Below are 23,566 nucleotides of genomic sequence, written 5' to 3'. Positions count from 1 at the left end.
GTGATGTTTTAGACCACACTTCAATGTTCATGTAAATATGAATGACTTAGCAAAACATTCACATTCTGTGATTTACAATGCCGAATCTGGAATTGTTTTTTGAATTTTTAACATAGAAATACATAACAAATACAACATCCATTCATGACAGAGAAACTAATCAATGGGAAAATTTTAAATGTGACAATTAATTTCTTAGCATTTAGTGTAGTAATATAATTGAAAATGCGACTGTAAAATGTTGTGAATTAACAGAATTAGCCAGTAGACATTAATGCGGTTCCTTTTTAAATATTTCTATCTTAATATAACACACAACTTACTGACATGAATTAGAAGGATAATGTATGCAGTAGTATGCACTAATACAGCAGTTATTGTCAGAGAACTAAGCATGAAGTAAGCCTATCAAAAAAGTAAATCATAGTACATTTTTGTATTCATTGTAAATCCATTGTAAAATTTTACATTTGTAGAAATAATACATTTATAGCAGTCTGTTATACATCATCACAAATACATTAGTGTGGGAGGGTTAGTTTGTCTCAATAAAGCAAACTTAATAGTTTTGAAATGTGATCAGGTACTGTGCTGGTCACTGGGCAAAAAACATTAATTCAACAATGCTAAATAAACTTTGTTAAGTAACAGTGAGCTAAATAAGGCTGTCTCCTGCATTTGAACAACAAATAGTGTCTTCACTGACACTGTATCATAAGCTCAATATACAAGAATGAGGGTGAGTTTCAGTCTGGTTCCCATATTTTCAGAATATCCTGTAGGATGGTTTCTTGTACATACATGTCTTGGACCATTTCTTTGCATTTTATGTATACAAATTGAATAATGCAATGCTAAAACATTACTATTGAGTATTTCTCAGGAACAAAATGTATCCCTTTGAGATAGAAAGCTTATAATTAGAAGGATGTTATCTAGCCCAGCTTGCTAAATGTGTTTCTCAGATAGAACTAACTTTGTCTTGACAATGTAGTAAGACCAACAGCTGACTAGAAGCACTGAGCACTTAGGAGCGAGCTAGCATTGCCATGGCAGCCAGCCATGCCTCTATACTTCTGTCAGATAATTTACAACCATGCCCACCTCAGGTGGCTCAGGATACTTATTGTCTGCTCAGACAATGCTCTGGGCTTTGGTATAGTGTTTAACTCTGACCCATCTTGCTTTGTTCCCAAGTTCTTGTGTTCTTGCTCGTGTTTCTCCTTGGATACTCGATCCTAGCTTCACCGTGACCATGTCTCTAGATTTTCCCCTTTGTACTTTGGAACTGTGTCTTCACTATGATTGCAGAATTCCCTTTGTGCCTCTACGTAGTTCCAGCAGCGGACATGACAGTGTGCATCTCAGAGTCGTGACTGCCAGCATTACTTTGAAACTTGCTGGATATCCTGAAGAAATCTATAAGCATGTGAAATCAGGTGACAGGGTGGTGGCTAATCGTGCAAGCTTAGACTTTTCATTGCTAAAGTCCACTTAAAAGCATGTTCCTGCAGGTTTTAGAGACACCTTACAATTAACACTTGATTAATTGACCTGCTGGAAAACAGTTTATTTGAATTCTTATCCACTTAATTAGTTCAATTAAGTCATTAAGGTCTGACATGGAAAACTAGGCACAAACATGTCCTTCCAGGAAGAGGCCTACCCTTTTTTAAAACATGCCTATTTCCTGATAAGTGGAATTTTTGAAAAGTGTGGCTTTTTTCATAATTGCCTCCATGATATTCTCAATAGAAATTTGAAATGACAGATGGCAGTCCACCACTATTGGCATACAGTATTAAGCTTCTCGCAGAATGCTTAACATTCAACATGAGGAAATGACAAACAGATTAAGCAGAATGTTGATGTTCAAAATTCAGCCTCTCTGTCAAAGATACCCTTCTGATAGTCCACTGTATTATACCTTGGGAAATGCTGGACTATCTTTAATAAAATACTAATACAACATGCTCCATGATTGGCATCAACTTCATAACAAAACAATCCTTTTTTCTTGCCAGCATCAATGGACCAACAGTGCTCAGCAGGCTAAACTGCAGGATTGGGCTTTTGTAACTGTTAGGGATATAAATTTCCAACACATCTCATGCAGTTTTCTGCTGTGTTTAGCATGAAGACTAGGGCACTACTAAATAACTTCTACTGAACAAGTGGCTTGAAGAAATCTTGAATTTAGAAGGATGAATGTGGGGGAATTGTATAATTGTCACATTGGATAACAGTGCTTAATTTTTTGCCAACTTCAGCTTTGCAATGAATTATGAACGAAAATATTAATTAGCTCTTCATCCATTCAAAACAGTACTGCTATGTTAGACTTACTTTATGCATAAAGGCATATATTAAAATTTTAGAACAGAGTCATATTAAAACAGTTCCATCTCCTATTCATCACCATAAATGAATTAATATGCATGCCCATAATATGCATGCAACAACTGCTCTCAATCTAACATGGAAGGGTGTTCATTTTAAGACAAAAAATGTTTACTAGTTCGGGAAACGAAGGGGTTTGCTTATTTTTTTTGTAATCTAATAAATCCAAGCTAAAACCAAAAACATTTGCTCCTCTATAGATTAATGTGCTTATATTTATGAAAATGAATTGCTACGCAAGGTCTTTAATTGCTTTTATGATTTGCATATGTTAAACATGTAATATTCAGTTAAATAAGTGAGTTATTTGTTGAGCACTTGTATTACTAAAGAAAAAAAACAATATTAACCAATCAATTGTATTTATATAGTTCTTTTCATCCCAAAGGATATTGAAGAGCTTTACATATAGGACGGGACCCACTTCATCAACCACTGAAGTGTAGCATCCACCTGGATTAATACATTATTGAATATATTCAATTGAATAATATTCTTAGTGTCATTGAGGAGCAGTTTTATTTTAATGCTTTGTAATCATGTTTATCACACATTGCCCAATTAAATAAAAGAATTGGGATGTTTGACAACAGAATGATAGCCACATTCCTCATATTAAACTTAATTAAAATTTTGAACTGTAATAAAATAAAATACAAAATAATAATGGATATATCTCTTCTACAACAGATACATGTGACTTGATGTTGTCCTAATTTTCAACTTTGAGACTTTTGATTTTTGACAGTTAAAACTGCTATGGAGGACGAGTTCTTTCACATGAAGCCTGTCTATTTGTATTACGTAAACTCATTCCCTGAATTCACATATTTAGACCTTTGCAATTTATATAATGTGTACTCTATGTAGTACATGCTTTTTTTATTTCAAAGTGTTTATCATTTGGGCCTTAGCATGTCCTTGGTAACATAATTTGTACAACAATTAAAACTAACATAGAATATACTTCTCCAGTAGTGATATGTTTAATAAGCAAATAAGTAAGACTAGGGATTTCTTTGTGTTGTGCCTAACGTCTATGAGATTAGATTTTATGTGTTTAAACACCTCCTGTCCATCTAAATAATTATATGAGAATTACCAGAGATTATAGGATGGTTTAACGTTAAACCTGAACCCAAAGCACAGACTTATTGTCAAACTGGTCAATAATAGCCAACAGTTAGTTCTGTGAGGGTATGAAAATGTAAAACCATGTCAAAAATGACAACCTTACTGTATGTTTTTACTTGAGAAAATGGAATTTCTTGTTTTATTGTTTTAATTTCTTTCAAGGAAGGTGTCTTACAAGCAGTGTTTTGCCTTTAAAAAGCTCTCACCCTAGGTTCTTAGTAAAACAAACATGAATAAAATATAAAATGAGTTATTCTAGCACAGGGGCATCCAATACCTCTGAACAAGGGGTGTTGCTTGTAACTAATTAGTGCGTAAAAATACAAGACAACCCAAATGGCTACTGTTCTGTATATATATCACAGTTAATGCCATTAATTTCTATTGAAAGACAGTTTTAATTCTCAATGTTTTTGCATTATGTGTACCTGCAAATGCCTTTATCACACAGCCTCTGCCCCTCCATGCTGTCTCCAATATACTGTACCTGCACTAGTAATATTAATTACTACAGTTGTAAATAACGTCCAGTACTTTATGTTGTACAATCGCTGGTTTACATTAATGTACATATACTGTATTTATAAATGTACACATTAAAATTATACTAATTGATAAGCTACAACAGAGCACAGCAGACATCACACAAGGAAATACAATCCTGCAAACAAACTTTGATGCCAAAAAACCTCTTGATGGATTACCTCATTTTTAATGGGTTAGTTGAGAAATGTGGATGATAACTATAGAAACCACTTTACTGGTTGCTGGTGTTTATATTGAGACATTCAGACAATGCTGGGAATTAATGTATAACATGTTACATTTTGCTGCTCTGTAGTCAATTGAAACAACTGCAGCTAGGTGGATTCCACACTATGGATTTTCCTACTTTTACACGCTAAAAGAACTGATCCTTTTCAGTCATGATCAGAAAATCCTAAGAGGAGACCTGATTCAGCTGTTCAAAAATGTACAATTTTACAACTATAAGCTTTAAAATCAACCATGAAAACAGAAACCACAAATGGAAACTAAGGGGAAGTGCTTTTAACAGTAAGAGCAGGAACCTTCTTTACAAAAGTTTTGTGGGATATGGAATAAGCTGCTCAGCAATGTTGTGGAACTTGAAACTATTGTTTCTTTCAATAAATGGACAGATGAGATCCTCAAATGTAGTAGCAACAAAATAAAAGCTGTATGGACCTAATGTCAATCAGAATGTTCTTATGTATAGATATATGCCAGATGTACAGCAAATCTGTGAGAACTATGTTGAGGAGGGGGGTGAGAGTGGAAAACACAAGCAGATATAGGAGCAGAGCTATGACAAAAGCATTCACATGATCTTATCCATTTCTTATTAGAATGTCTCAATGATATCTACTCTGATATAACTGATATTAACAGACAGATCTTATGATGCTTTCATCCTGGTTGAGAGATAATAATATTGCCTATTATTGAACTTATCTTTTTTTGGATCCTTACTGCTTCTTTTCCTTTTTTTCTCCAGATAAGGTCTTCATTTTGGGTTCCATAATTTTTACTGATATGTCATTCAATAATATGAACTGGGAAGTGCTAAACAAGAAAGGATACTTATAAAATATATCTAGGTGTACAGTATATGTTCACATAACATTTACATTTTTCTAGACAACGTGGGGAAGCAATTAAAAAGACAAACAAAATGATAGGATATATCATTTAAGAAGCAGACTTTAAAAAATGTGTAAAATTGTATAACACACTAGTAGCGTCTCATTAAGAATATGGTGTACAATGTTGGTCACCACGTTACAGAAAATATATTGCTGTTCTGGAATCTGTCCAGAAAAGAGCAACCAGATACGTTCTGGACCTTAAGGGAAATATCCTTCATTCTCAGTCTAAAAAAAACTGAACCTTTTTCATCTCGAACAGTGGAGACTACTAGGAGATATCAGCGGAGCAGATTTTAAAAAAAATGAACAGTAAAATGATTACTAGAGGGCAGTAATGGAAAATACTTGAAGGTGCATTTATAACTCAGAACTAAAGGGTTGTTGAGTACAGAAAAAGCTACCTGGCCATGTCGTTGAATTTGATTTGGTTTATTTCAAGAAATAGCAGCATGAATGAGACCAATGAATCAATTAACTACTTCCAATAATGAAGCTATTTAAGTGAGGCAAAGAAAATCTTACCTGGAAGGTGACCTGCTGAAGGTCATCAGAGCCAAACTCGTTTGGGACACCAGGTTTATTTTTTGTCTTTAATTTGGATTTTTAGCTCGATCTGAAGACTATAGGTTACACTCCACTTCTTTCATGTTCACTCTAATTGATTTATCATGTTAATGAAGGACCATCCCCATCTTACTGAACCAGTGGCACATGCTTTAATTGACTCCCCATCACAGCTCTGATGAATGTACCCTGGCCACATTAGAACCTTTCTAATAGTAATAATAATAGTAATAATAAAAAAATAAAATAATAATAGTTCATTTACAAATACAGTACAGACAGTACTGGTTGTATTGTGAACAAACCTTCAGCATTGATGTTATATAACTTCACAATGAGTCCATTTGAGGTTTGAATAATTGCAAGTATTAATTAGTTAAGAAATTTAATTGAATTGTCCAACAATAAGCACGTCATAAAAATGATCAAATTATCCAGCATATATTTGTAACACACTGTATAGGAAAGCAGTTTTAAAAAGCTGATATTGTGTGGAATTTACATTAAGGAATGTAATTAGTATTCAATGGTAAAACTGCATAATGCTTTGGTGGTGGCTGTCTTAGGATTGAAGGTTCAGTTGTACACTGTAAAACAGACATCACTGTATTAGAGTCTGGTAAAGATGGGTCAGAATAATCCCAGAAATGTAAGGTATGTAATTTCCAGAGAGGTTAAAAGAATTTAATCTTTTTAGCCTGGAACTAAGAAGATTTCACTTTGATTGAGGTATTCAAAATCCTGAAGGAGATTGACAAAGTCAGTCACAAGCTCTGTTTCAGAGTTAATTTAGAGAGCTGGTAGGAAACACTACACACATAGATATGAATCACACCTGTATCCAGAACTGAAACAATTTAACTATGCATCAAACAATTTTTCCAAACATTTCATCCAATTTGTGGAGGAGCTGAAGCCTTTCCTGACACAAAACAGGCACAAGGCGAGATACACCTTGGACAGGTCATCAGTCCTTTGCAGAGCACACACAGGCACAAACATAGACAAGCACAAACTCTCACCAGGGCCACTCTGACCAGAAGCCAAGTAACTTGCCAGTATGTCTTTGAATCTCTGGACTGTGGAAAGAAACCAAAGCACTCGGGCTATAACTTTACACATTTTAAATGACAGATTAGAAAATCAGGTGAAGATCAAAAATCAATGAATGTCTATGACTCTATAAATGCCAGTTTGTGTGCTGGAATCTCTTTAAGAAATAAAAAGCTCTTTAAAACAGGTGAGGGATGGCATAATGACATGGCAGAAGTTGAAAGTTCTAAGACCCCGAGTTTGATTCTGGGTTGGGTATCTTCTGTATGGAATTTGCTATGTTCACAGGGGTTCACTGGTTTTCTCCCACCTTCCAAATCGTGCCTGCTAGGTTTATTGTCTCTGTTTGTGGGAGCCCTGTGATGGACTGTCATTACATCCAGAATATAGTCCAGCCTTGCGTTCTGTGCTTCCAGGATTATACTTAACAGGAATAAACAACTTTCTCAAAATGGATGTGTGGAAATAGATGATGATAACATTCATTTTAACCTTTCCTTTATCATGGATGACATTCATAGTGGCTTCTCAGAAACGCAGCTGAAAGTGCGAGAAACAGAAAAAGCAATTAGGTTGTAAATTTCAGTGAATGCACTTTTCTATTCAATAGCCTTAGATTGAAAAACGTGCTTACACAACCTGGAATGTATATTAAGATGCAATCTGGAGGATTTCCATATTAATATTTTGAAAAAGAAATACTGTACATATTTTGATTAAAATCTATTTGTAGGTAAAATTCTTATACGTGGGGATTATAATATGATATCAGGGTGTCTTTCCTTGCTTGACACATCTGTTTAAGCATCTGTTACAGTCTGTGGTAAACAGCTTTGCTTTGTGGTCTTCATGTACAGTAATAACTACATAATGTAATGTATTTTACAGAATATTCACAACATCACATTAACTGCGCTGTGAAAATGGAATCTCTTGTGTATTTTTTCATGCCATGCCACCCTGGAGTACTGGAGTGCAGGACTGGAAATCAGGACACAACGGCGGATTCAAGAGGACGGACCCAGCCGGCGTCGACCATTAAGGGCTGCTGAAAAAGGGCGACTCTTGAGGAGTGGGGACTGTGACGCCATTGTACATGGGTCTGGAACAACTCATGGCCCACCCCCACCATCCTGGCAGGTGACACAGTTTAACATATTTAAGGATTTGGTTATATCTATAGCTGTATAAAGCTGACACAATTAACATGCCAAGGAAAAAATCTGCATTTTGCTTTAAGAATAAAAGAACCCTTTCTTGAAAGGGCTTAACAAAAAATGATGTGTTCCTTATAAATTTACGAATTAAAATCTAATTAACCTTTAATTTAACATTTAGTGATTTTTTTCAGCATTCCAAAAATCATTGCCTTGTACTAAATGACACATTAAAACAAAACTGTGAGATTTGGCCCTTTGTCTGGATTACAGTGCTGTCGTTTCCACCTACTTGTATTATTTAATGTGAGTTTAGAAAACTACTTCGCAGTTTCCACATCCTTGTACCCTCATTCTTATTGAAATGATAATATATATACAGTATATATCTAAGATGTGTGATGGATATAGTTACCTTGAACTAAATTAAGTCCTACAAATGGTAAAGAACTTTACTTATGTTTACCTCCTTACACAGGAATCAATGTGGGGAGAGTGGAGCATTCATTTCAATTAAGAGAGGGATGAGCACTATGGAATGTGGGCCTGTGGCATGGTGAAGGCTGGCTGTTGACTTGTATTTCCTCCTGAGCAGATGAAGGTGAAATACAGAGCTATGTACTCCCCAAGCAGAGAAGTGTGAGAATCCACTACTCAGCCTGTAAATGAAGATGTGCAGATCATTTGTTTTGGGGTAGCAGAACAGAGGAGAGACTTCTGTGTGAAACTTGTGCTTGGTCTTTGGCTAAGGGTGGTCCTACAGGTGGGATTGGAAAACATATAGCGATCCAAGAATATTAATGGTGATGGTGCCTTAGAAGCATTTTGGACAGGTGTGCGCTGTTGCTTATCCTTCCGTGTTTAAATCTTTTTTTTTGTACAGATGAATGGCATTCAACAAAGATCTTTTATCTGCCTAGCCACTGAATTTTGCAGTGTGTACTCAACAGACTGACTTCTGCAGACCCCCCTTTCAGTTCCTTCCCCATTTGTTTTTGTTTCTTATCACTAAAATACACAGTGCATATTGTAAACTCCTCCTGTAAGTACACAGCTGCATGATTCTTTTGTGCTTTCCCCTGATTTACAATCTTCCCCTCCCACCAGGCTGTTTTTGATAGTAGCTGGGCAATTAAGAGCCTATGTCTGCTGGTAACTAGCAGTGAAGATTTCTTGTCAATTAATAAGAGGCAAAACTGATAGAATAATTTAGTCCAAGAAAAAAGGAGAATGGATGTGCCTGGGAGCTGCAATTTCAGTTACATGAGAGAGGCAAATGAAATAGTAGTCATTTAGTCAAAGTAGCTTAAAAGGAATACAATACAAGGGACGTAGGATGACAGTTATCAGAATATCAGAACTCTAGAAGAGTGTTTGATGGAGGCTTTAAATATTTTGCATGTCATATACTTAAAAAAGAAGTAGTTTCTATTTAAGTATACAAAGAGAAGTGGTTCTGTTTATTGTTACACAAAGGGTCATACACAAACCTGAGACTTACCGGAACAAAGTGTTTTTCATTTGTTCATTTGTTTCTGATACGCATTTCTAGCCTCTGTATCATATTGTGTTTCATTCATGACAATTGCCTAATAGATCAGAATGTAGGTGAGTGAAGATCAATTGTGAAGCTGCCTACTGGGAGGTTCTCTGAACCCTAAGATCACCTGTATTCATGTTTAAGTTTTCTGAGACCTCCAAGAAAGGTTTGGGCTGAATATCATACCCTTTTATTGAAATTTCCATACATTAATACTCTATGCCCATTTAATCTTAAATATGTAAATCCTCAATTTATCTGGAATTATTCAGTGAAAGGCTGATGTGTGAGTGTGGTAGATTATAATATTCCATCCTCACCCCTGATCCTCTTTACCTCTTATTCTCTTCATAGCAGATAAAAAAAAAAATTCTGAACACGTGCCACAAGAATGTATTATTTTAAGAGACTCATAAATTGATTTCCTTGATGAGAAAAGAAGCCTCCTTCTGACCCAGAAGGTAACCTATTAATCCCTGTACTGTACATCAAAAGGATTTTTTTCTATTTCTTTTTGGCAAAGATGAAAATGTTTTCAGAAAAAAAAGGAATTAATTTTCTAATTCATTGCAATGGATGACTTTGGACTGAACAGCTGATGGTGGGCTGGCCTTCTCTGAGAAGTACATCTCCCTTGATTAGTACATGCCCCAGATATGACTGAGGGCCAGGTTGTTTTAGATGAAGACTGGAATGTGATTTTGATTATGAAATTGATCTTATAATTCTTAAAGAACTCAAGACATAAAGCTGCCCTGTCTCATTCTGCATACTGTTTGCCTCCATTCTTAAGAAATTAAATGGAAGCATGTAAGCCTGTGAAGTGCCTGTTAATATAACTCAAATAAGTCAGGAGCCTTTGAATGCACTTTGTCCCATCATTAAAAGTCTTAGTTGGTGATTCACACACTGGGGCATAGTCAGGGCAAGACCATGAGATAAACAATTAAAATCAAGACAGAATCATCAATCATTTTCACTTCAATCAACAGATTTACCATGTCAACTACAGGTACAAAATGAATAAAAGGTATGAGGGAAACTGATGCAGCAAAAGGCTTTACCTTAAAAAGTTAAATTAGATTTTAGAAATGAACTTACATTCAATGGATTAACATTCACATTTACAGTAATATACAGTAATAAGAAAAGAATAATACTATATGAGGTGTACACAGATATTATAGTAGTTCGGGTAGGTAGCTGCGTCAACATACGTAGGCTGCAAAGGAACAAGTAATAGGTTTATTCCATGCTGAAAAAAGAAGAAAGAAAACACAACGTTTCGGCCGTGGAGCCTTCTTCAGGTGTGACACCTGACACCTTTCTTTCTTCTTTTTTCAGCATGGAATAAACCTATTACTTGTTCCAGAGATATTGTATGTGATCTTCTGTATGAAAAATTATTTCTATACTGAGAGGCCTTAAACAACACAACAGATAAGTCCACAACCAACAGCACATGTTGTTTATAATCCTTTACAATATTTATTGTCTTCTGTTATTGTTCAGTAGTTTAATTAAAGACAACGTTTAGGGTGAGTCAGATATCTTAAAGAATGCCCGGTTCTCTATAATAGTTTTTCAGTTTTTCAACATGTCATTGTAACCTGCCTTATTCATCAGACTGTGTGAAAAGGTTGAAAACTAGTTTCTAACTAAAGAGCTCATTTTTATCACTGGATCTTGGGGTACCTAGAAGCATTGTGCTTAACAAGAGAACACCACCCGTGTATTAGTTGGTGGTGGCCGGAATAAGCCAGCACACTCTCACTACCAGTAATTTTTAAACTGGCAAACACTGTCTGTCAATAATAGATCACGATCTGCGAGACCATGAGTCAAAACACCTCTCCAAGACAGACACAATATAATCAAGTACAAGTACTGTATGATGGTCTGGGCAGAAATACGTAGTTGCTACAGAGAGATACTTTTAATGATTGCTGGCAACCAGACTGCACAGCACTGCATTGATCAAATTCTAGGACATTATATGCTACCCTTCCTGTGGGCTCATCCTGATGTTCTGACAGGACATGCTGCTCAGGTAATAGCAGGTTTCTAAATGAGATGAGAAATGTAACAATTATGCCGTGGATGCCCTGCTTGCCATACTTGGCATTTAACATTTGTGGGATGAGCAGGGATGATGTGTGGCATCTAGGGATCAGAGACCAGTGAGCAGGCACATGCTTGTCCAAGCTGTACTAAAGGAGTGGGGCAGAATCTCATTAAACAGCATCTGCAAACTGATTCAAAGCATGCACTGCAGATGTACAGCATACATTGCTTATAGTGGTAGTGACACACACTACTCATCTGTGACTTTTACTGTAGATATATTGTTGATCAGCCCTATCGACGACAAATATTAGTTACCATAATGAACTCAATAATTCCTAATGAGTTCAATAAACTGCCAGGACTCTACAAAAAAAATGACATTTACTTTCTGATACCTTCATGAATTACAGGTATAGGCTCTTAAATCTCATTATTAGTTGTTACCTCAGTGAAGGTCCTTAAGCTAGCAATAAAAAGTTTTTAGGTGGCTTTATGTTATACATCACAGAGGTTTTTAAAAAAAACACAACATTGTTTTGGAGCGGGAAAAAGATCATTGTTTTATGTATATCATCTGTCACCGAGTGCTTTCTTGTTAAAAAAAAAGTGGTATTAGCATGGTTTTACAGTTTAAGAGTACATGTCTACATGACATTGATATCCTTCCATAAAGATCAATGCTGAGAGATGAGACCTGTAAGGCAAAATATAAAATGCAAGTAGGTGTGGTGTGCAAGACCCTGCTGTGCTGCACTGAAAATGCAAATTTATAGGACTTGGAAATACAACAGAAGCAAGTTGAAAGGGAACTGCTCCTGGCTATTTTCCTTTACGTTTTTAAGGTCTGTGCTAGTGTTGGCAAGCAAAAAGCACATACAGACTTGAAAGGATCTATTGACTTTTTAATGGTCTTACTCAGTTGTTAATTAAAGAAGGGCTTGTGGTCTAACTACCCTACCAAGGCGGTTATTTCATTTCCATCCAAGTACAGTAGAGTGTTATAATCCTGCCACTAGATGTCACTGAGTCATTAAGTACAGCACTCGGGCTTCTGTTATTCCCTGTGGTCTATATACTTTCCATGGTTTAAAAGCATCATTGGCTGCATATATTACATTTATATATTTCTGCAACTCTTTCATTGAACTTAAAATGTATCCCAGAAAGCTGGGGTACATAAAACAAATTAACCTCTGAACAGTGTTTTTGTCTAGTCATATTCATTAATTTCTGCAGTAAAACCTACAGTACTTGATGCATCAACATCTTTATATGCTATTAAACAGCGTAATTAAATTCATTATATAGACAATATTGATTTTATAAAAAGCTTTGTATGAAGAAAAATACAGACCCACAGAATAACAGAATCGCATTTCTGAAGAGCTGTAAATTAAAATGTACTGGGGCACTGTGGATTTAATTGGTAATACAGAATACAAGTTAATAACGTGAAATATGCAGGTATAATGAGGTTTCCTGTATAACTGAGCTCCAGTTTTGCAGGGCATTTTGAATTGAAATTTCAGTCCATTTGAATACATTTTAAAGTGATGGCCTTTGTAAAGAGGAATAGCACCAGTAAACCTGAGAGATTGTAACAGCAAATGGTGTGAAAAGCTACTTACTTATTTGATCAACACTAAACCTTAAAGTAAACTTTATGTTACAGCATCTGCAATAAAATCTTGACCTGTATCTGTTTCATTGTTAATGTATGACACACTTTTTTTTCTTATTTTCTATAGTAACGTAATAAATTGTTATTTTACTCAAAGACATCTGTGCTGTAAGGAATATGTGTTCTGAAGCTCCCTGATAGTATGAATAAGTGCCATCTGCAAGAGTCACATTGCTGTTGGACAGCCCACTACAGCGTTAAATAATAAATGTGCGCTAACAGTTGCATCGGAAAATCTTAATGTAGACTGCAGTTCAGTTAAAATGGATAGCAAGAATCAACAGCCTGTTTGTAGCCACTTTCATCCACTAAATACTCAAATCCTGTAATGTATACACTACTGACTGTTACAACATCAACAGAGAATAACACACACACAAGACATTTTTACAGTTTCTCATATTTGTTTTTCACATAAACCTGGTAACTTCTAAAAGCTAGCAAGAAAGAATATGCATATGCCCTATTTAATAGTCCAAAGTAACAAAAAAGGACAAAAAACAGATGGTGTTTAACTTTTACAAGAAGCCTGCATTCAATGAATCCACATTGAAAAGATTTCATAATTAAAACACATTTACAACTGTGGCAAGCCTGTGTTTCTTTAAATGGTTCCCTTTAGATGTTTGTCATCAAAACACCAGGTGATTAAAATAATTACTTTCTGTGTGATTGTTGTCTTTTTCAGGTAGATGTCTTCTGCTTTTTGCTGAGTGCTAAGAATGTTCACAGCACAATATGGAATACCATGTCAGTTAGGCCTTCAAAGTGTTACAGGTTTTTATTTTTAAAAACACTTCTATGTAGAATAAGATCTTTTTTGCACTTCATGGAAATAGCTTGCTCTTTCAGTTCATCTAACAGTAAGAGACTGAACTGCAACATAAGGAGTGGGATGCTTGACACTATGTAATGCTGTAATGCCCCCCCCCCCCCTTTTTTTAATATCAAATAAATGCATTTTCAAAAATTGGACAAAGGGACGTTTAAACAGCCTCTTCCCAACTGTTGTGCTGACATAGAGTTTGCCAATCTTAGTTTTAATGTCCTGCCACTGATGTCTGTGCAAGCATACTGGCTAACATCTGGTGCTGGATTGGCCAGAAGTTCTGTAAGACTGCACTTCAAAATTCTAAAGCATGTGTGAAGTAACAGCATATCTGTCCTCTGGAGGACTCGTGATTTTACTTTGCCATTTGTTCAAACACACTTCAGTGGCATATCAGCCGTACAGTTGATTCTCCCCTTGGTTGCAATTCTATCTGTAGTGTCATTTAGAGTAATAGGGCTATAGTGAATGATCAACTTTCAGGTTCCTCATTGGCAGAAGGAGGACTGTACTGGCACTGGAAAGTTATTTGCTTGATTTTTTTTTTGTCCTCAGTGCCTGAGCAAGTATCATTTCTTTGCACTTGGTTACTCATGCCAGGCCAATTAGTACCTAAGGAACAAAATATCATTGGAACAGAAGCCCCCTAACTGCTCCCAGCCTGGGGAACAAAATTCCATAAAAGTATCTGAAAGATGTATTAAAGGTAGTAAATATATACATCTAGTCAGTGAGCTGTGAAAGTTGTGAATTGGTTTTTAAAGCTTTGTTAAGACCAGAAAGCACAGATGTTAAAAACAGGTTCAGATGTAGCGACAGATGGTATTTGATTATGAAGCAGACTGTTCGTATAATACAAAGATGCTGTTTCAGCCATATGCAAGGAGCTGTCGAATGCATGCTTAGGATATTGTAGGAGGCAGGTGGTTCCAGAGGTTGCCGTCTCTTCAAGAACTTTTGATTTTTAGTTAAAGCAAGGGAGGTGGAAATCTTGTCGGTCGTTAGACTTTCACTATTAATTTAGGTCCTTTGTCCTTTTGAGATGTTTTTTAGTTCAGTGTTAAAAAAGAGGCGTGCTTCTTTGTGATGAGAATGCTGCAAAATGCTGATAGTTCCATTTAAACAAATGTACCAGCATCTGCAAATCGCATGTAATGCCTTTAGGATGATGAGGTCGTTGTCTTCCTTTACACTGGCAAGGTCAAGCGCGATAGAATTATTTCCATTTTCAGTATACAGTAATTATAGAAAGCTACTTTATCATCCAGAAGCAGTGTACACAAGGAATTTTGAAAATGATGTTTGTAAATATTGTGCAAAACTCACATGCAGGGAGACATTAATAGTAAAATACCTATCATAAACATAGGGAGATAGCGCATTTAATTACATGGTGCTTGTTTTATCTAATATTCCTTCAATATAGTGACATGGTACAGAAGGTTAGCATCTGCCATACATTTTCTGAACTAGGAAGTAATTTGTTCTGCCTCATGATATCAGTGCTACATTTGGTCAAAATTCTTTTAAGTTAATTACAACGCCTTGTGAAGGCTTTATTTTCTTGTGGCTACCTTTCACGGTTCCGGCTTGCTTTTGTTTCCATTGAATTAAAAAAAAAATGTATCACAAAATGAAACCCAGCACTAATTCCATTTCCTTAACAACAACCAAAAAATAATGTTAAGCAAAGAAGGTGCAATATTATACCAGTGTTATATCATTAGGGAGGGGGAGGGGTGGTAAAATTTCAACAATGAATCAGCCAACACAAACACAGCTGTTTTATTGTGATGCTGTTAAGAAGTGCTTTTTCAAAGGCTTGCGATGAAATCAAACAGAAGGGGAAGCACAACCAATGCAGCTAATCATTATGAGCAAGAATGACCCCACCTCCTGTTCGGCACTAACTGAGGATCCGTCTGGTTGGTAAAGTGTCTCCGTGAATCTTTCTATAAATCACACTTTCAGCCACGGATTCCCACAAGAACAACAAGAACAGCCGCAGACGATACCGCCGACCTTTTTCTTTTTAATCTTGGAAAAGACTCGGCAGCACTGAACTCATTTGGTCCTCCAAAGCTCAGCTGTCAGCGGTGGATGGGTACCTCGACAAAACCATTCTCAGATTCGGCTTTTAGACAAAATGAAACCGCAAAGATATTTAGTTTTAACAGATTTCTAATAATGATCCTAAAGATACCCCTTGCAAATCTGCATTCTGGTGGATGAATCCACCATTATATGCCAAACTAAGCAGACAATTGCACTTGGGATTTCTCCTCAAGCATTGTACCCATAGTTTATAACTGGGGTAAGGCATGTGCACAGATATACATGTAGACAATAAAATGAGCAATACTTTCCCACCCAGGTACTGTGCAGAAAGCCTTTACCAGTGTCACAATACTTTGATTCGTACTCTTTATACAGTATGCATCTTTCACAGCTGAATTGAACTTAATAGGTTACATGAGATATTTCAGTGTTAACGTGTTATGTCAAATTGTTAAATTATGCAATAGTTTCACATTTTGCCTTTTCAAAGAACCGTTCTTCTGCTTAGCCTTATGGAATTTGTCTCACACGTGAAAACTACAAAGAAAGAAAATGGACCAGCAGTTTGGAATTTGTTTTTATTTTGCACAAGCTTGCATATATACTGCACATACATTCAGTTCAGAGAAGATGGAAGGCACACAAGGCAATTGAACTACTGTATCTTGTAAGTGGTACAAAGCAAAGGTAAAAGTCAGAGTATACAAAAAGCTTAAAACACACAAAATAAAATAATTTTTAATCTTCCAAACAAAAACAATATAGATTTTTTTCTGTTTCTTCAATTTAGTAGCTGCCAAGCTTCTCTTGAAACAAGGAATTTTTTAAATTCCATTGGCTACTTGAACTTTTTTTTCTTTCAATATTCGGCAAGGGCTCCTTATGATTTGATTCTACCAATTAATATTACAGTACATCCATAGTTATAAAAAATTGTACACCTTCATCAAATAAATTAGGATAAATTAAACCAATAAATTATGCAAAATCCTCATAACAAATTGACAACAACAAAAATCCACAATCAAAATTGCTAGCTATGTATGTGTAAATTATATATATATTTATATATATAAAATCGTGACATTGTCAGTTGGAATTACTGCACTAGAATCAAATAAGAGTTCTTTATTACAAAATAAGCGTAATAATGCTATTTACAACATATTGCTAAATAATATAAAGGCAGTGTTTTGTCACTTTCTGTTAATATTTACATACAAGTCAGGGTCAGTGAAATCATTTCTCCTAATGCTTTTTTTAAAACCTTCATGTATTTTTTTTCAAAGTATATACCATCTTTCTTTTCACAAATGCTGTAAAATTTCAACTGTGTAAAAGCACAAAAAGGGGACTGACTGATGCAAAACCATTGGATCTTTTTTTCTTCTTCCTCCCCTCAAAGAAATATTATCACTTACAGCATTTTAAAACATTATCTAGATTCAGGCAAAGTCATCTTGGATCACTTCACCACCAGATTCCAGGATTTCAAGAGAAACATACAGTTTAGTAAAAGAATTGTAAATCTAATTACCAGCAGGCATGCGACGTCAATCAAGATTTCTGTGAAAGAATGCAACTGAGTGGATCTCAGCCGATCGTTTAAGTGCAATACACAGTAGTGTCTCATTGCTTCTTCCAGTTCTAAGGGAGGCTACTTTTAATGACAACACAAATTAAAAAGCTTTCACAGAAGGTACCCAGTTTCAGTGATGGCCAGGTGCAGAAACAAGAAACAGGTTGTGGCAGGTTGTGAGTGGTTTTCATGTGACCTGTGATACATCGCTCTTTTGCTTGTTGACTGTGATGACATGAGAGAGATACTGATGCCCGTTACGAGGTTGCAGATTAGATTAACCGCCAACACGGGGCACAGTGCTCACAGTCAATCAATTGAATTTCCATTTTCTTTAATAAATCTTAAATTTTATCATGTGCAGTTTTTACAGTATACACAAACAGTTATGCTATACTGGGCAAACAATGTGGATGGAATTAACCCCTTAAGTGTTACTACAGTATGTGTGAGCATTGAAAAAATCTAATTGCATCACTTAATTTCCCTTGCCCACATCACCTAAGAGGAAGGAGAGTACAGTAGTCTGAAAGCAGCAGCTGAAAATGTATGAAGTTGTAGTGATTTCAAAATCTCCCCTTTTTATTCGTCTTGTTGCCTTTTTACCCACAGTTGGCTACAGATTTCAGCCATAGCAATAATTAATACTTTGAGGCACAAACCATAGCAGTAACAAAAACACCGGTGAAAAACTGTTCCCTTCTTAAATACATCCTAGCATGACTTTACATACTCTCAATAAATGTGACATTTGTTTGCTTTCTATGTCACATTTGTTCAATACAATATAAAAATGCAAATAAATCAAACCTCTTCACAAAACGTAATAAGCAATAAATCTAAAATAGAAAACAGCATTAAATCTAAAGTGGAAAAAGTCTTTTAATCACTTCACACGTGTATATATGTATATATACACACAGATATCAATAAATATTGCTTCTATGCTACTCTTCAATAGGCTAAGAAAACACAATTTTTGCACAACAGTTACAAAAAAGTGGCTCCTACAAGAATTTTCAAAACTCGAATGCTGCTCAAACAATTAAGGAAAAATAATTTGCTTTATCAAATGGTTTCTAAAAATTTTTATACTTTTCAAAAAGGTTCTTTGCCATAGTATTTTTGTATTTTTTATTTAAAAAGACACAGTATATGCATAGCTATCACCATTATGTTAAAAAGCAAAAAAAGGACATAACATTGATGTTGTGTTTATTGCAGTTGTAGTAGTAATTAAAAAAACTGAATGAAGTTGTTAGCCACAGAAGGCACAAGAACAATTGAACTTGTTGGGGGGAATAAAAGGAAAAATAAAGACTTTTTGAAGGCATTTTAAATCCTTCCGCTGGTGCTTTTAAGTTCTAGGCACAGGCTGTTACCTCAAGATCGGATGCTAAAATAAATATACTTGCAGGAAACGTGAAAGCTAAGTACTGTATGAGAATTATTCTTTCGCAACTTTGAATTTATTATGCCTCTTGTCATTTTAGCCATTATATCATGATTTTAGCAGTCAAGTCAAGGCTAAGCAACTTAGTCAGATAAAACCCATGTACAGAGGCACAAAGGCAATATGGCTCTGAAAGAAGCAAATGCCCAGTTTATGCACAGGTACAAGTAAGGTGAAGTTTAATTTCCCTTAAAACTGAAGCTGATTGTTTCTGTTCCCCACACCCTCAGAAGAGAACTCTGCTCTTACTCAGCCTCCTAATATTGTACAGCTAATAAAGCTTCTGCACAAATGTCAAAACCTAAAATACAACCAGATAGCACTGACAGGCTTTGTGCCATAGATATCATGAAGCATTATATGAAATGGAATTAACAGCAAGAACAATTTGATTATTTGATATACTAATATGACTTAAATTAGATAGCATTATGGTGACATGCATTTATCATTGAAAGATTAATAAGCATCTGATGTTTGGAACTAGGAGCTTCCTCTGCTCTTCTGTTCACTTTGTTTAGTTGTTGTACACTCTATATACTGTGATTATTTTTTTTACTGAAAAAAGTGAAAGATTGAGTTTTAGTTTGTCCACTGTTCTGTGAAAGAAAAAAAAAGCCATGATGCAAAATCAGTTTAACATCTCACTGGAGTGAAGGATAAGATTAAGAAGATAGCTTCGTTTTTTATGCATAGTGAAAACGTTGGCACTTCATTCATGTTATTGTCTATATTGTCCAAAGTCTGCAGATACTGCCAGGGCTTGGAAATAATGACAGGGCATCACAGGCATTGTGCTGTTTAATTTAAAAGTCAGCAGGTTTTTAAGGCATTGTGCTGACAATAATTGCGGCCCTGCATTTCATTTCATCAGCTGTATTTCTGAATGCAAAACTGTAGTGGTTATGGAGATCACATGGCCAGCTTTCACTCTTCAAAGTCATCGAGAGTTTAAGGACAACAACAAAACAACAAGAAACAATCTAATTGAGACAGTCAAGTAAAACATTGTTGCATTTGCCTTTTTTACAATACTTTTTTTTTCTTTATTATTCACTGACATAAATAGTGAAATGTAGTTTTCAATCCAGCTCAAATTGTGTAGATACTGGAAAATTCTTCTAGCTGGACTAGTCTGAGAAGATGTGAAAAGCACATCTAAATCAAAACAGAACTTCATATGCACTCACCACTTTCTGTACATACTGGAGTTCTGACATAAAGAAGGAATACTGTTTTCTACAACAGTTAGGCCTGGTTAAGATTCTAAATTTTATTCTTAGTAGAAGTGATAGTTCTTGCTGTAGTAATAATTTACATTTATTTTCTTGTATCATTTTTACCATGAAAATAGCATTATTTTAAAATTCAGGCTTTCCCGACTGCTCAATACCCACAATTCTCATACAAGACGTTCATATCATTGCTCTGCTTCTTGGGGGGTCATTATGGTCAATGCCAGCAGTTCCCAGCCTTTCTGAGTGTGTTGACCCTCTTGCAATTTTCAAAAATCTCACTAACCACCAAGTGCTATTAGTTGTTTTTTACACTCTGTTGTACACAGAAATCTTCTCTTAACTAAACAAAACGTAACAACAACAAAAATAGACAATAAATGAAAAAGTCTATAATGTACATATCTTAAATCAGATGAAATTATTACCTTGAGAAATATAGCTGCAAAGCAAAGCAGTGCATGTGTGAATGTAAATATACTGAGCAACTTAATGAGATGGCCAGTACTATTTCGCGGATAGGAAGAAGCGATGATAGTTTTGGCCTTAAATCTGATGCCACATCACATTTTTCTCTTCATTGGACCTCCTGGAGTAGCTTCTCAGATCAGCGGGGGTTTGCAAACCACAGGCTGGGAACCGCTGGTCAATACTAAAAAGTATATGTATATATGTTTCAACTATCCATAAAATAAAATAATGGCTTTGAATTTCTAAATAGCCAAACAGTGAATATGCTCTAATGTTATTACTAATAATGTAAACAGTAATTTAGAATATAACTCAGATACACTTTTAAAAGAAATTAAATTATTTCTAAAACTGTACCATTTGACTACGTGTGAAAGTACTGGAGTTAAGAATGTCTGAATTAAAAAAACAAACAGGAAAACTGGATTTCTTTTAGGAAAAAGAGGAGGAAACTAACAACTGACAGCAGATAGTTGGCTAAAACACAGAAAGTATATTTGTGCTTGTGCATAGAGGTGTGTGTATTTGTGAGTATGAGCCATCATGAGCAATAGTAGTCTTGGTGGGAACGCATCCATCTTTTTTGTGCAAAACTGGCTAGCTTCAGTGTTAAATTGGCCATGTTGCTTAGCTACGGCAAGGTAGCTCTTTCAAGGAAAAAGGAAAAGGAATAGGGCCCGTGTTTTCCCTGGTGTCTGTCCTACCGAAGTAGACAGACATCATGAGAAGATCTGAGCCTTATAAAATATATATAACATTAAAAAAACAAATATAAGTGTCATATTGGACAAAGCAAGCTGTCACAATTCCAAAAAGTATGAATCAATATTATATTCTGGAGAATTTCTACTTCCCTATTATTCAGATAATAATAAATAATATTTTTGTCAAGTTGTCAAAAGACAAAACAATTACCATATGTGTCAACTGCAGCAGGCAATAGTAACATCAACATTAATAAATAATAATAATCAAATCTATAAACCTATAATGTAATGCCCTATATTGCAAAACATTCACACACTTCAAACTTCTGTTGAAGAAACAGAACCCCTCATAGTGACCAAATTAATGAACATTAGGTTAACAGTACAGTGAGCCATCAGGCTGTGGAAAAAGCTGTAATCCCCTTATTGAGGGGAGGGGGTAAGGAGGTGGGGTCACACAGTCAAAACACCCAATGGGTTCGAAGTCTTTCGTGAAAGAAAGAGAGAGGGAAAAAAAGAAGGAACAGCTAGGTCATCCCAGAATAGCTGGGGTTTCAAAACAGGAATGCTACTTCATACTTCATACATTCAAAAGAAAAAAAAAGCAATGGAAATCTTTACTCATGCAGAAGCTCTTGCAGACAATTGGGAGATTTGAAAATCTCAGGGACTTCACTGTCCAGCTTGCAGATGACCTTGTATATGGCCTTCTTCCAGGAAGGATCAACATCTTTGCCTGCAACAATGGCATTGAAAAACTCCCGTAATGTGATCTGAGCCACTTCCAGGAATCGTTCCGGAACCTGCTGATACACAAGGAGACAATGACATTAATAAAAGTTTTAAATTTCAGTCCCAAGTCTTTGATTCACCAAAGGAGGCTGCTGTAAGCTCCTGGTAGACAGTAGGAATTGCTTTAACAATCAGCCCCAGTGGATTCTAAATATGGCTGCAGGGATCAAACTTTGTCACCCGCAGGAGAAGTGTGTTGAGGGATACACAGACACTCTGGCTTGTTTTATTCTTACCCTTTTCCTGCATGTGGCGATATAAGAGCATGTAAACTGTTTTGCTAAGAGATTACATATGAAATAAAATTACTTGCCAAATCAACATGGAATTTACTTTGTATAGTTCCTGCAAAGAGAAATTCTAACAAACGTTCTACAAAGATTATAGGCTAGTTTTTAAACTTTTCAAACACTTTATAATATTATAGTTAGTGGGAGGCCAAATCAAGCCTAGATTTCTATTTCAACTTTACATTTTATTCTTGCATTGTAACCGTGCTTGTATTTTTTACTTTTGTTTAGTCTTCAATAACAGAATTCATGTCAGTCTGTTTCTAAAATACCTTACAAATACAGTATATGTAGTTTAATAAATAATTTAACACATCAGCTGGACCTAAACGATCTCAGTGAAGGCTGGTACAGTAGGAAATATGCTCTCACCATGCCTAAAAACCACAAACAAAGGAGCTTTGAAAAAACTACAGATTATGTACTTAGTATGTACTTACCATAGTATTTTAACTATGGAAAATACCATCACTGGTCTATTTTTAACCATATGTCATATAGATACTTAAACAGTGCTTCTTCCATCTAGATAGGTACAAATAGAATTATCAAACGTTTTAGAAATTTGTAGTTAAAAATAAGAAAACATTTTGGTGCATGTATTAATATTTATTAATGATTGGATATTAAAAAATATATAAAATTTTACAAATTAAATATGAAATGAAAAATTGAATGTAAGGTTGCAAGTACATTGTGTTGGATCTAATAATTTGATAAGCCTACTCTTACAGGTACTTTACCACTGCCACTGGTGACACTGTGGAAAAGGAAGTGTATTATATTATTATTTTATATACTTCAAAATGTATCGGAACTAACAACAATGATAACAAAATGGATTTACAGCCTTCTGCACAAGAATATGGAATTAAAATCACGGTTGGTC

The 23,566-nt window shown here is 35.4% G+C and overlaps 1 protein-coding gene across 3 annotated transcripts in view; it reads right to left on the bottom strand.

Moving 5' to 3' along the window:
• Positions 1 to 16,714: 16,714 nt before the first annotated feature.
• Positions 16,715 to 23,566, bottom strand: part of prox1a (prospero homeobox 1a) — a 46,039-nt gene continuing 39,187 nt past the window's right edge. For 2 of the 3 annotated variants that reach the window (XM_088908228.1, XM_088908238.1), the window contains exon 5: positions 16,715 to 22,401. In XM_088908228.1, coding sequence (XP_088764354.1) covers positions 22,213 to 22,401 — 189 coding nt within the window. In that variant the 3' untranslated portion in view covers positions 16,715 to 22,212. The remainder of the gene's footprint in view (positions 22,402 to 23,566) is intronic. The other variant, XM_088908246.1, reaches the window with a different exon arrangement.

This window comes from Atractosteus spatula, chromosome 2 (genome assembly GCF_055471065.1).
Source record: "Atractosteus spatula isolate fAtrSpa1 chromosome 2, fAtrSpa1.hap1, whole genome shotgun sequence".
Classification (NCBI taxonomy): domain Eukaryota; kingdom Metazoa; phylum Chordata; class Actinopteri; order Semionotiformes; family Lepisosteidae; genus Atractosteus; species Atractosteus spatula.
Note: the sequence above shows the minus strand (reverse complement) of the source record. Positions and strands in the feature narration are given on the sequence as shown.